This window comes from Triturus cristatus, chromosome 4_2 (genome assembly GCF_964204655.1).
Source record: "Triturus cristatus chromosome 4_2, aTriCri1.1, whole genome shotgun sequence".
Classification (NCBI taxonomy): Eukaryota; Metazoa; Chordata; class Amphibia; order Caudata; family Salamandridae; genus Triturus; species Triturus cristatus.
The window spans coordinates 857946330-857960589 of NC_140586.1; the positions used below are offsets into that span (position 1 = coordinate 857946330).

At 47.3% G+C, this 14260-nt stretch overlaps 1 protein-coding gene across 3 annotated transcripts in view; it reads right to left on the minus strand.

Annotated features, from left to right (window-relative positions):
• LOC146835264 (neutral amino acid transporter 9-like) overlaps positions 1-14260 on the minus strand; it is a 519311-nt gene that overhangs the window by 187896 nt on the left and 317155 nt on the right. For all 3 annotated transcript variants that reach the window (XM_085602846.1, XM_085602845.1, XM_085602847.1), the window contains one exon: positions 13319-13423. In XM_085602846.1, the coding sequence (XP_085458972.1) occupies positions 13319-13423 (105 nt within the window). The remainder of the gene's footprint in view (positions 1-13318; positions 13424-14260) is intronic.

The following is a 14260-nucleotide window of genomic DNA, read 5'->3' on the forward strand; positions in this document are numbered from 1 at the left end:
GTAAGGATTCTCAGTGGTATTTTTTAAATTATCACCACATCACACTTTTGCACTACACCAGCTCCGCTGTAGTCAGGCGTCGCAGCACAACCGGGAGGCATTCGGCCACCCGGTTGGGGCCCCGATGATGAAGCATGACACCAACCAGGTTGGTGTGTGAGGGGTCTTTTAACCCACTTGGTGGGTTCCCAAACATTTGCTTCATTTGACCGTACCATACCACACTGGGCGTGTCCTCTTCTGACAAAGCTTATCTAATTCCAGGGGATATGGACACAACCCCCCCTTGTTGTCCCTAGCTCTCCCTTTGTTCTTGATTATTATTAGACTACACCACCTCCCTTGAGTAAGCCTTAGACTGCTCTGCAACGGTTCCCTCTGAGAGTCAAGCGCTACAATAGGGTGTTTGGTCCCCAGTGAAGGACAAATGTGACATGTTATTTGTGGAGACCTCACAGATACTGCCTCGTTTTCCAACAGTCACGTTGTAATTATGTCGCAAAGTGGCGCACTGTTTACGACGACGCTGAGTCACAGAAGTGAAGCAACGGCAGCGTAAAGTTGTCGCAAGGGGCTTGTAAATCTGCCCCTGATTTACTTATTTTGTCCTTCACAGATTTGATACAAACAAAAAAGGAACCTTCTAAACTTTATATCGGGTGACAGATACTTACGGTTAGGTAGCTTAGGGCTTCACTTGGATATGGAGTCACGGGGCATGCATGTAGTGGTTCATGGTATCGTATTCCTTAACGGGTGCACAACTTACACTTATTTAAAATAATTGCTCACCAGTTCTTTGCTCCGCTGTGAGGGGAACGGAATTCCTCAACGCCATCACCCGCTGCCTTCTGACCTGTCACCGGCCGTGAGAGAAACGGCTAGGTGACTGTTTGCCCTGCCAACTGGATCCCGCCTTGAGGGGAACGGCATTGCTGGACTCCAAGCCCCAGCAGGCATTGCTGGACGCCTGCTGAGGGCATCATCGAAGCGCCAAGAGGGATGGTAAATTGAGAGCGGCCCTCCCACAGCGCGGGACGCGCTCACCAGTTCTTTGCTCTGCTGTGAGGGGAACGGCATTACTCAACGCCATCACCCGCTGCCTTCTGACCTGTCACCGGCCGTGAGGGAAACGGCTAGGTGACTGTTTGCCCTGTCAACTGGGTCCTGCCATGAGGGGAACGGCATTGCTGGACTCCAAGCCCCAGCAGGCATTCCTGGACGCCTGCTGAGGGCGTCATCGAAGCGCCAGTAGGCGCGGTAATTAGAGAGGGGCTCTCCCGCAGCGCGGGACGTGCTCACCAATTCTTTGCTCTGCCTTCTGACCTGTCACCGGCCGTGAGGGAAATGGCTAGGTGACTGTTTGCCCTGCCAACTGGGTCCCGCCATGAGTGGAACGGCATTGCTGGACTCCAAGCCCCAGCATGCATTGCTGGCCGCCTGCTGAGGGCGTCATCGAAGCACTCCCGCAGCGCAGGAGCTGCCCGGGCGAAGCCCAGGCGAAGGGCGGGCCCGTCCGCGCCCATCAGATGCCGGGCTGGGCCACCCCCCCATGGCGGATTCCACAGGTTCCAGCGACGCGTAGAAGATAGTGGGTAAGACTTTTAACACTACTCCCACCTCTATGGATCCGATGGCATAGAGTCTGAGACATTAACCAACTGGTCCGACCTAGTGCTGTGTGACTGAGATGGTGATAGGCAATTACAGTATCGCTCCACCCATTGTTCAGATTGCAGTGGGCCAGGTCCACAAAGCTACCAAAATCCCCGGATTTAGGAGGGATACCTTTAAATAGGGATCCGCTGTGGACACTGATTAATGTTCTAATTGTGTTGTTGGGTGATCCCCCCTGCCCACTCCCAGACCAAACTGGGCGTATGAACCAAGTGATAGGTAGCGGAAAAATGGGGAAAAGGGTAGGTCTCAGTAGAAACAAACCAACTAGTGCTTCTTCACTGTCCCAAACATCAATAGATAAAATGCTGCAGAGAGCCATTGGGGTGGTGAACACTGAAATTGAGCTAACGGAGCGGAAGTTGTCAATTACACCTGATATTTTTATACAAACGCCGGATCCGTCTACACCGGCAACTACGACCCAACCACAGCTGGCTGAAAGAAGCCCGACACCCACCCTGGACATTCCACCAAAGAAGGTATTGCGCAAGGGCAGACCATTTACAAACATTCCCAAGAACTGCAAACGCAAACTAACCTCTGAGGCCGGCCCAAGGAAAAAAAAAACTCTGTGGGGAGACCATAGTTGACCACGGGGGAGGGGGGGTACAGAGCAAGAATCCGAACAGGTTAGCCACCAATCTGTCAACGGAGATATTCCATACCCACCGTGGGCACGAAACTTGATGGAGACACTCCATGATAAAGTGAGAGTCACACTCAGAGAAGAACTAGCCCCTCTAATTAACAGACTATATAAACTTGAGAAAGCACTGGCAGTAGGGGATGCAGGGCCTGAAGCACACCCCAAACACACTACCAATCTAGTGAGGGGAGGGAACGAAATAGGTTGCCATGGGGTCATTTCAACCATCACACATACAACAGGGGGAGAGTGTACCATGGAGGGACCGTCTACCATGCATGAGGTAGGGGTAGCGAGCGGGAGAAAGGAGAAGAGAAACGGCAGCTCTAGTCACTATCTTTGAGCTGAGAGTATTCCCCTTGGTGACGGAAGTAGTGACAATCCTTACCCCCCAGGCTTGGATGCTAGCAGTAAAAAGAGCAGGCAACCAGAGCAAGGCCATAAGCAGCGAGGAATGTGACTGACGATACTCACCTGCCCCATATAAATCTCCCCCCGGCATGTGCTCCATACGTAGTCATATTGACAGGAACCCCGCCAATTGCACCCAATGCAAAGGAGACCCAACTTGAACTCAGAAATAAATGTCTGTTCTGGCTTGCAAGATACAAACATTTTGAGCATGCTAGAGTACGGGAAATCATAATGGTCCGAAGAGTTGGGTGGTTGGGAACTCGTAGGAAAACAGACCCAGGGGAGTGTGTTGTCATTCATTTTAACAATCCCAACACTGTCAGAAACCTACTCCACACTACCACTAACCGCCATAACATTCCAACAGGAATTAGTCTCCGCCCCTTAGACTTTTTCTATTCTCACCAACAAACAACTGTAATAGATAGCGCAATACCGGTAGCTCAAAAGATGGGCCCTGGGTCCGCACAGGAGAGCAGATGGGACATGTACAACAGGCGCCCCCAATTTAACATCTTGGTGAACAACAGATATGAAGGTCTAGAGGAGGTGGACTGACTGGGGGAGGGGCCCCAGGAAGGGGACTACCCTACAACCCCGCGGCAGGTACAAAGGACAGAAATAGAGTCCAGTGGGTCTCGACCTGTAGGGGGGAGTAGCTCGGTCATTGCCCTGTGTACTAGCCTGCCATTAGTTAGCACACAGTGAATAAGGGTTTCGGTTGCCCCACCTTTAGTAGCTCGAAGGGGTCTAAGTAGAAAAAGAGAATTGGGTGGGGCACCTGATAGCCTAGTCGGAGCCCATCCTGGTGATCCTTTGGCCCTATGCGTCACCAACACTGAGGTACAGTGCAGGACAAGAGAACGGGCGGCGGCTTGTGGATCTTGTCCTGGAACCTGGCAGGACTTAAAAATAAATTATCCTGCCCAGATGGGGTCGTTTTCTGGATAACCATGACATCTGCATATTTCAAGAGACATGGGCCAGGGAAGAATACCAGAGGGTGGGCTTTGCGTCTTTCAACACTATGGCCACTACGAGGGGGAGACCCTCTGGTGGTTTAACTATCTGGGTGGGTACACATCTCGGCGTTAAAGCCGAGCAGACGACATCTCCCTCCAATGACATCCAATGTGTCTTTGCTCCACAAAGTTAAAAATAGCCTTAATTAACGTATACTCTAGACCTGTGAACAACAGACAGGAATCGGGTGTCATAGATCAGTTGGGGCGCTTTATACCAACCCTGGATCCAGCGATTTTGCTGATCGTAGGAGGCGACTTTAATTGCCAATTCGAGCCACTTACTAATCTAAATCTAGGTGTGCCCACTGAAGAAGATCAGCACTGGTCGATACCTGAGCCACAGATTACACAGATTAAAGTTTGGTCACCACTGGCTATGCAACTCCACTCGCTCACTTTTGCCCTCTCATTGAGGGCATGCAATGGGAGGACCAAATCTGATCAGCCGGGCCAGTTGACGTTCAACAGAGAAGGGCGGGCCTCCTTGCTCGATTACATCCTGCTGGAAACTAGACTCTGGGACAAGGTCCTCGACTTCTATGTCCACCCGAGACAGGACAGTGACCACAACGCCCTGATAGTGACTCTAAAAATAGGGAACATGGGCATGTCTAACCCACCACCCCCTCCTACCATGGAGACCAATGCAATAACGCTATCTAATAATAGACGGAGGGTTAGATGGAGCCACATCCAGAAATCTCCATCTAAGTTGGCTAATATTTACCAGCTAGCACTACCGTTGTTAGCTGAAATGTGGGCAGTAGGTCGGGCTGAGGTTCATACAGGGACTCAAGTTAGGGCATGTAAAATTCATGAGCAGTTAACGGCAAAATTGTTTGACTTATTTTACCCAGTGATAACTCCAAGGGAAAATAATCGCCCCAAATGCTCTTGGTTTAACGCAAGTTGTCGCATAGCTAAACAGGACCTATTAGATGCAGTGAAGGCAAAGGACAGGCCACTAATTAAACGGCTTAGGGCCAGGTACAAAAGGACTATCCAAATGGAAAAGAAAAACTGGGAAGCGGATAATTGGGAAGCCCTTAGGACTACCCTGAACGACAAAGATTTGAAATCATTCTGGGCAATAGTAAGTTCTGGGGACAGGGAAGGGTGACCCGCCCTAGAGCCCAACATAGCGCCCGAAGTCTGGGAGACACACTTTGGGGCACTGTATGACGAGAAGGATGTAGTAGGTGTTACCACTGGCTCTCCGAGCCCATCCCAGCAGTTCCATCAAGAGGGGCTGTGGGAGATTACCATGGCCGAAGTGGGGAATGCTATTAACAAATTGCAGTGTAATAAAGCGCCAGGTTTAGACAAACTACCCGGGGATCTCTTCCGGATGGAACCCAAAATTTGGGTTCCCTATCTGTGTGCCCTATTTAATGACATCTTGAAGGGCATGGATCCCCTGGATACCTGGCGCGGGGCAGAGATAGTCCCCATACACAAAAAAGGTTGCCCTCTCCTACCCTCAAACTATAGACCCATCAGTTTAATTGACATCACCCAAAAACTGATGGGACGGGTCCTTTTGGACCGAGTACAGGGTTGGATAGAGGAGGAGGAGATCCTAAGCCCGTATCAGGCCGGCTTCAGAACGAATACATCAACCGTTGACCAGATATTCAGATTACAACTACTTTTCTGGAAAACGGTGACCATAGAGGGTGGCAGCCTCTACCTTATATTCGTTGATCTGAAGTCGGCCTTTGACTTGGTTCCAAGGGAGAAATTCTGGAAAGTACAACACGACCTCAGGATTCCACCATACCTCCTTAATGTGCTAGTGAGGCTACATACACAAGTAAGATGTGGAAAATATGGGGAACTCTCTGCACGCTTCCCTGTCAAAAAGGGGGTACGCCAGGGATGTGTGCTCCCCCCACTTGATTTTGTCTCTATATTAACGGGCTCATTGACCATCTCAATAACATCAAGGATAATGACGCCCCAAAGCTAGTTTCGGGGAAGGTTCCCGTGTTGATGTTTACGGACAATACTTTGTTATTGTCCAAATCACCAACGGGTATACAACGCACCCTGGACGGCTTTGCGGAGTTCTGTAACATGAGGGGCTTGGAGATCAATTTAACTAAGACCAAATATATGGTCTTCAATCCCCCCAAAACCAACCGCTCAAATCCCTCCCTAAATGGTACACCTCTGGATAGGGTGAGGATATTCAAGTACCTGGGTATCACACTATCAGAACACTTTGAGTGGGATTCCCAACTGGCCAAGGCAAGACTCAAGTTAACACAGACGGTGGGGGTATTATGAAAATGTACAGAACCTCCACGTTCAAGCCAGTCACCCCCGTTGTTGAAATATATAAAGCCCAAGCAAGGGGGGCCACCTCATATGGGGCTGAACGGTGGGGGCACTGTTCTTCCTCTAATCTCATGAAAACAGAGAACAACTTCATGAGGCAGTTACTGGGACTTCCTTGTAGCAACCCCCCTAGTTCCCCTCCGTATGGACCTGGGCATGAGGCCCATTGATGAAGAGATTGCCCTCAGGCCCATTACATTCTGGTGTAGGGTATGGGTGACAATGGAATTGTCCTGCTACAGAGCCGAGCTCAGGGAGATCCTTTCTAATCCAACTAATAAGAAAATACCGTGGTGTTCCCACATAAGGGATCTCTCTGTTAGGCTAGGAAGGCAGGACCTCTGGAAAACGCCCGAGTCATCGTGCCCATTAATATCCAGGCTAGATCTAGTGCAGCACTATAGGCAATTAAACCTATCATCCCTCCAGGAAAGTACTACTAGCGGTCGGATGACAGCAGAGTTCCTCCAAGTAAAGGCTGTATATAGTAAAGAATCCTTCCTGGATGTGATTTACCCCCCTGGCCAGGAAATTGTATATGCAATTTAGACTGGGGAACCTTCCACTAATGAGTTTTACCAGCAGATGGACCACAGAAAACAAGGAAGATTGTCCTGCGTGCAACTGCAGGGTAGAGTCTGAAATTCACGTATTGTTTTTCTGCCCTGCATACCACCTGCTGAGTAAACGTTGGTTAATTCAAATATGTAGAAATCTAGGGGCTCATTTATGAGTCCTTGCGTCACTTTTGCGCCGCCGGTGCGTCACTTTTTGTGACACACCAGCGGCGTAAAAAGTAGACCTTGTTGCACCATATTTACAAACTGACGCATCTAGGTAGATGCGTCACTTTGTAAACCCCTGCACTACATTATACCTGCGTCAGGTATAATGTATGCAGGGTGGGTGTTCCCACCTAAGTAAGCATCGTAGAAGTGATGCAGTGAAATCTAAGAGATTTCACTGCGCCACTTCTAGGATGCAAATGCATCAATATCTTACGCCTGCCTCACACCAGGCGTAAGACTGACGCAGACCCTTTCACATGGGGCTTGCCCCATGTGAAAGGACACATTGCTGGACTTGCGTCACTTTTGTGACACACTCCAGCAATGCGTCACTTTTGCGCCTACAGATATGTCAGAAATACTGACGTATCTGTAACTCCTTGCGACATGATGCGTCACACTGTAAATGTGACGCATCCATCATGTCGCAAGGAGGGCGCACTGAGAAGTGACGCATCGCTGCTTTCACGCAGCGATGCGTCACTTCTCATAAATGAGGCCCCTAGGGTTTAGGCGCTGCTTAGAGGCCTATCGAATACTAAAATATGATATCCACCCCCCAATCGTATTTGCTATATTGCGCTTTTTAAATAGCATGTGGCACAGGCGGAGGGGCTTTCTAAAGTGACATTGTGGGTTGTACCATGAAATGTTATTTTAGGATAGGATAGGATATGTGTTTGTAGAGCGCTCGTATGCCGTGGTGTCTTGGCGCTAGGAGGTGAGTACCTGTGTTAAAGCCCAATAGCAGTCGCCTATGTTATAGCAAACAGCCAGGTCTTCCTGAAAACTAGTCTGTTTGGTTGGAGACGCATGGCAGTAGGCAGTGAGTTCCATAACTTTGCTGCACAATATGAAAAAGCTCTACCACCCCATCTTGCCTTCCTAATTCTGTCCAAATGTAGAAGACCTAAAGTACTAGACCTTAGTGATCGGGTGGGTTATAAGGTCTAAAGAATATATGCATGGCCTTAGCGCCTCCTCCATAAAAGGCTTTATGGACCAGACATAAGGCCTTGAATTCAACTCGACGCTGAATTGGAAGCAAATGCAAGGTTCGAATACCAGCAGAAGTAGGTTTTCCCCTGGGTATGTCAAGGAGTAATCTAGCAGCAGCGTTCTGTAGTGATTGAAGCCTGCTCATTCCCAATAGTAGGCCATTACAGTAGTCTAATTTAGAAAGTAAAAGGGCTACTACCACTGACTTCTGTAATTCCTTCCTAATGAAGGGAAAAATCTTCTTTAAGGTTTTAATTAAAAAGAAACAAGAAGAGGTGAGACTGTTAACTTGAGCAGAAAAAGTTAATTTGCAGTCAAAGATGACTTTAATGCAGGAGTGGGACATTCCCCAGCTGTCATTGGCCACCAAGATGCGTCCCATCGAGGTTGCCCCTGGCCAAATTCCATAACTTCTGTCTTGTCAGTATTGATTTTTAGGAAGCTGTGGTTCATCCAAGTTATAATCTTCTCCAAGCAAGCATGAAACCTGACAGCCGTATTATCGGGATGCTTAGCCATGGAGATTATAAGCTGGGAGTCATCAGCATATGACGTGAATTCTAAACCATGCTTCCTAATCAAGCTGGCCAGTCGCAACATGTAAATATTGAAAATAGTGGGTGATAATGCAAAACCCTGGGGGACCCCACAGGGCAGATTGAAGCTCTCTGATTGCAGACCATCCCAGTATTGGCTCTGCACTCTCCCATCCAAAAAAGAGGATAGGAGGGACAACGCTGACCCCCCAATACCCACGTCTCGAAGCCGCTGAACCAACACCGTATGATTTACGGTGTCGAAGGCTGCCGACAAATCAAGCAGAACCAAAACTGCATTTCCCCCTTGGTCAATTATTCTGCGGATCTCCTCAGCAACTACGATCAAAGCAGATTCGGTCGAGTGGTTAGATCGAAAACCATGCTGAGTTAAATCCAATATTTCATTGGTGTCGAGGTATTCAGTCAATGTTCTGTTCATTGATTTTTCCAAGATCTTAGCCATTATAGGCAAACCGGCAATCGGCAGTTCTTGGGATCTATTGGGTCTAGCGTAGGCTTTTTTAGAATAGGCCTGATCGTGGCCATTTTTCAGCTTACTGGAAAACTGCCTGACTCCAGAACTTGATTGATCAATGGTGTCAATTCATCACCAATCCTATTAGCAGCCAGGTGTAGTACCGTAGCAGGGCAAGGGTCTTTGGGTGATCCAGATTTTATGGAAAGAAGCAAATTACAAACTTCCTCTCGACTGACCATTGGGAAACTAGTTAGTTCCCTCAAAAATGGTCCCACTGTCACCTGTGAATGTTGTACTATATCTGAAAGCTGACAGGCTTCAGAGAGGTTATTATAGATAACTTGTACTTTATTTTGGAGAAAAGTTGCTAGCTTATCACACATGACTTGGTCGGGATGAAAGATAGTGCCCAGTTGGGATTTAGAGAGCAGATTTACTGTTTTAAAAAGCTCCCTAGAGGAATTTCCCGCTTCCTCAATTTTTGTGACAAAAAACAACTTGTTTGCCTCTATAATTGCCTTCTTATATTCTTTAAGGGCAATATTATAATTCATTTTTGTAGGCTAGTCATAATCCTGCCGCCATTTTCGCTCGGCTGTTCGACATTTCACCTTTAGCGCTTTCAGATGGAGATTATACCAGGGGGAGGTGGGCTTATGTCTTCTAATGGTAGACCATTTTTCAGGGGCTACCTGGTCAGCTGCTGTCTGAAGCCAGTAGTTAATTTCAGAAGCTGCCTCATTGCAATCTTTAGACAGCGACAGGGGGTCTTTGCCTAGAGCTACTAGCAAGTCATCTGCGCTGACTTTATTCCACCTTCTGGCCATAACTTTGGTAGGTTTTATTTGTTTCCCCAAAGGTGGTGGTGAGACCTTGATCTTAAAATGGACAGCATAATGAGCTGTCCATGGGAAAGGAGTGACTTTTACCATAGTTATTTTAGAGTTATTTGAAAAAATACCACCCAAAATATGACCCGCCTGATGGGTGGGCTCTGTGACAAGCTGAGTGAATCCAAAAATGACAAGATTATCAAATAGTCTTTTAGTGTCAGAGTTGTCAGTAAGATCCAGATGAAAATTAAAATCCCCGAGTAACATAAACGGGCCAGAGTCAGTTTGAGACTCTAAATAAGTCATCAGGGACTGAGCAAATGGCGTTTTGGAACCAGGGGGGCGATAGAGCAATAAGCCCTGAACATTCATGATATTGTTAATGCTAATAATGAAATGCAGGGCTTCTGCCGGGAGATCCTTAATGGTAATTACCCTCAGATTTATATGTTCCCTATAAACAATAGCTACCCCCCCCCCCCCCTCTTCCCACCTCTCTATCCTGTGAGATCACTGTATAACCTTTTGGCAGGGCTATGTTCCAATCGGGACATGAGGCATTATCTGCCCATGTTTCAGTGAAAAAGATTATGTCAGCGTTCATGCTTCGAATCATGTCCTCTATCTGGTATTTGTGTTTACTTAACGATCGAATATTAAGTAATACGCATTGCAAATTTAATTCCTGGATATACAAGTGATTACCAGCCACTGTATACCGGGAGGGGGAGCCACTTTGGGTATCCCATTGGGCTCCCATGATTCCACCTTCCCTCCCTCCTACTTTATCGTTGCTCAAGCCTCCCAAACAATACAGACAGTTAGTACATTCCGTTGTACTCAAAAGAGTTAGATCATGTGGCTTACATGGTCCTTGGTCCCAAGATAACAGCTGCTCCCTGCTATATTTTCCGGGGCGTATTTGGCCAGGGGTTATGGCGCTGGACGTGTTATGGATGCTGATGGGCGCAGACGGGCTTGCCTTTGGCGCGCCTTCAGCACACCGCCGGCGCGCCTGCTGCGCGCGTCCGCTGCGCGTCCGCCCCAGCGCGATTTATGTAGCTTCCGTGGAGTAAAAGCAAAAAGACTAGTGCGCCAACCCTGTGTGCAGTGCGGGCCCGCTAACATCCGGGTACCACCAGGGTCGAGCGCGAGTGGAGAGGCAAGTGATCGGGAACAAAGGTAAAACTGAGCAGTGACTAGCAGTGGGTTGTACCATGAAATGTTATTTTAACAGGCAATATGTGGGTCTAGCTAACAGGGAACTTCGTTCCAGTCTTCTGCTTCATCTACTGTTTTTTAGACTGATAATTTTAGCTTGTAATCAACTCGACGAGCGTCTTAACTTATTTTAAGATAATGGAATGATACTATTTTATATCTGTAATGATTGTAGAAACATGATTGTGAGTGCATTCGCTTTTGATCTTTCTTAACGCGGATGTAATTTTTTGTAATGATGTACTTTTATGGTCCTAGTGGCCGAAATAAAGCTACTGACTGACTGACTGAATTAATTGCGTTTAATTTTTGGATGTAGTGGCAATCAATCGAAAACAAGAAAGGAATAAATATGTTTATGAAATTATTGTATACTTTGTTGTGAAATGTTGATCGCGCAGTGAGGCTTTTCTGATAAATAGTTAAGTTGCACGGGTTTCCACCTCTCACTGTGCTTTGTGATTCCAGACCAGGATCAGTCACTATTGGCACAGGGTGAAATGTTTTAATATTTACATATTTACATAAGAAGGATGTAAAAGTTGCGCTATTAATTTTTCCAGCCCTGAGAAAGCCGAGGGGTGAATTACCCACTGACTAAACACTTTTGGCTGGCAGAGAATTTGAACCAATAAAAGAAAAAAATGGAGAATATACAGATTTCTGGATGACTTATATTACTATTATTTGCACAATATTGCATGTGATTAGAGGCGTGTGTTAATTATATAACCTCTTGGATTCAAGGGATGCAGGGATGACATCCCTCCTCTTTTAAGCACCGCACAAATTTGCCTTTATGTTTAAATATTTGTGTACTGTGTTTTGAGCGCTATAATCCCTTATCTCCTCCTTGCTTAAAATGAGTGCATATAGTTGACAGACATCCATGCCCTGGGCCGCCCGTCTCTTCCCCATGCACTCTGCATGGCTTCCGTTACCTCTCTGTACAATAGAAAGTGTTGTGCGAGGAGTACAGTCTCCTAGACCAGATCTGCAAAATCCCATAGCAGTTCATTTGTATACCAACCCACAAGCTCTGTCATACCTCTCTGCTTCCAGTCATGCAATCCAGACAAGTTGCCCTACTGCGGAAACTGTAATAGAGACGACAGAACTTTCACATACGAGACCCTTGTCTGCAGTCATTGCAAAGCCCCGGCACATGTACATGGATGGTATCAAGCAGGAGCCCAGTGTGGTGCTCTTTCGTTCAGCTATGTGGTCTTATGAGTAGGGCCCGCAGAGTAGCACAATGGGGGCAAATTGGTTCCCGGCAGGTACTCCATTCTTGTAGTAGGCTGCCCTTTTCAGATGTGAGGCAAGATAGTACAATTCCAGATCAGGGACCACTAGCCTGTCGTCATCGGTAGGAAGTTGTTCTTTGGTCTGGCAGTTCTACAGCACCCATTTCGTAAATGAGATAAATCGGCAAACTATCAGTCTTGCGAAAGATGGATTTAGGGAGCACAACTGGGAGTGCGGCAATATACCTTAGAAGGTGTGGGAGGAACATGATCTTGTAGAGCGCACCCCTGCCCATACCAGATGGTGGGAGAGTCAACCAGAAATGGATGGAATGCCATACGGAGTTTAGAGCTGTCCTGATATTACCCTCTAAGATGTCAGCGATGGTGTGGTGGATGCGAATGCCCAGGTATGGAATGTGTCCGGCTCCAAACGAAGTTCATGTCCTACTTTGGGTGGAATTTCTGGTGTTGCCGGGGCATGTATTGGGAACGCATTAGACTTATTTCAATTCTGCTAAGGCCCAATAGGTGACCAAAGTCCTCTGAAGCTTTAAAGGCACCCTCTACGTCAGAGTGTTTGGTTTGAAGAAACAACAACATGTCATCCACTTAGCGGGAGATAGGGAGGTGGAGGCCATCACCCAATATTCCCATATGCATCTAAGGAGAGAAGGCAGAGAAGAAGTCCCTTGTCCAATCAATTTAGAAATTCATGCCTCAACTGACTGTTTCAACCAGCGATAGCCAGATTTACTACTGCCAACTTGCCTTTACCTGCAAGTGCTTTATAACCAACGTCACCAATAGCATCCAATTATTGACCCCCATAAACACCTATTTAATCACTTTTCTTTCAACATCAAAACAAGAAAAATAACAGGACTACATTTGGCTCAAAAAAGTTAACTACAGGATGAACAACCCATACTCTCGCTAATGTCACACAAGCAATGAGCCATTGCCGCTTAAACTTCTGACACCAATTATTTATGAACCTTTAAACATCTGAAAAAGTCTCTGTAACCTGATACAAATAGTAGTTGTAAGGATAACCTCTAGTACTGGTATAGCAGCATGTCCACTGGCTCAGCTGTGAGTCACTTACCTGAGCAATACAGTTCTTGGCGATTGGGAAGGAGATGTAGAAGATCATTCCTACGTAGAGGTAAGTCAGGCACACCAAGAGGTACCCAATGCTGAGATCTCGTACCTGAAATGTGAGAGGAGAGAGGACAAGAGTCACAAGCAGGGCATGCATGCATGGGTTCCAGCACCTGTGCATTGCATTCATTCAGGTGTTTTTGTAGTGGGGTTTGGCGCCTTGGTCTCAGGTCGGCAGAGTAAAGTTGTGCTTTGTAGGGTTTACTTTCATGTATGTCACTGATACTCGGCACTCACGGAGACACCAGAAGAAGAACACTCAGTTCCCTTGTTCCAGTATCACATATTAGTGATCTAGGAGGCAGACTGGGTTATTGTTTCACCAAGTGTCAATAGAGTTCTAGTGACAATGCAGTTAGACACCTCATGGGTGTTGCTGGGGGTGTTCCCACGCAACACTCAAGGAATCTGAAGCATTCTCAGATTTATGAGGAATCGTAAACCTGGGAATGTGTCAGAATCTAACGCCATCCTGAGGTGGCATTAGGGAGGTGCAACGAAGATAAATGTTTCCATTTCTCCTCATTTTTTCCTTTTTCTATGCGTGCTGCATTCTGCAGTGCACATAGAAAGAGGAAATCACCTGAATTGATTGGTTTTGTGCAGGAATGTGCCCCTTCCTGCACAACACCAATCAGGCCCGCAATGCAGGCAAGGCAGGCCCCCTTGCACCATGATGCAAGGGTGACTACGTTGGCGTATTGCAGCCCATTGTGCACCAGCTCAGGGGAAAAGTGCAGGAATAGATATGGCGCATTCCTGCCCTTTTCTTTTGAGGCAGGGCAGCTCAGCAGGATTCCTTGCAGCGCTGCCCTGTGCCAAAACCTCATGAATGAGGCCCTTGGTGTGTGGAGCCAGTACATAGGTCAGGGTTCACCACCTATTC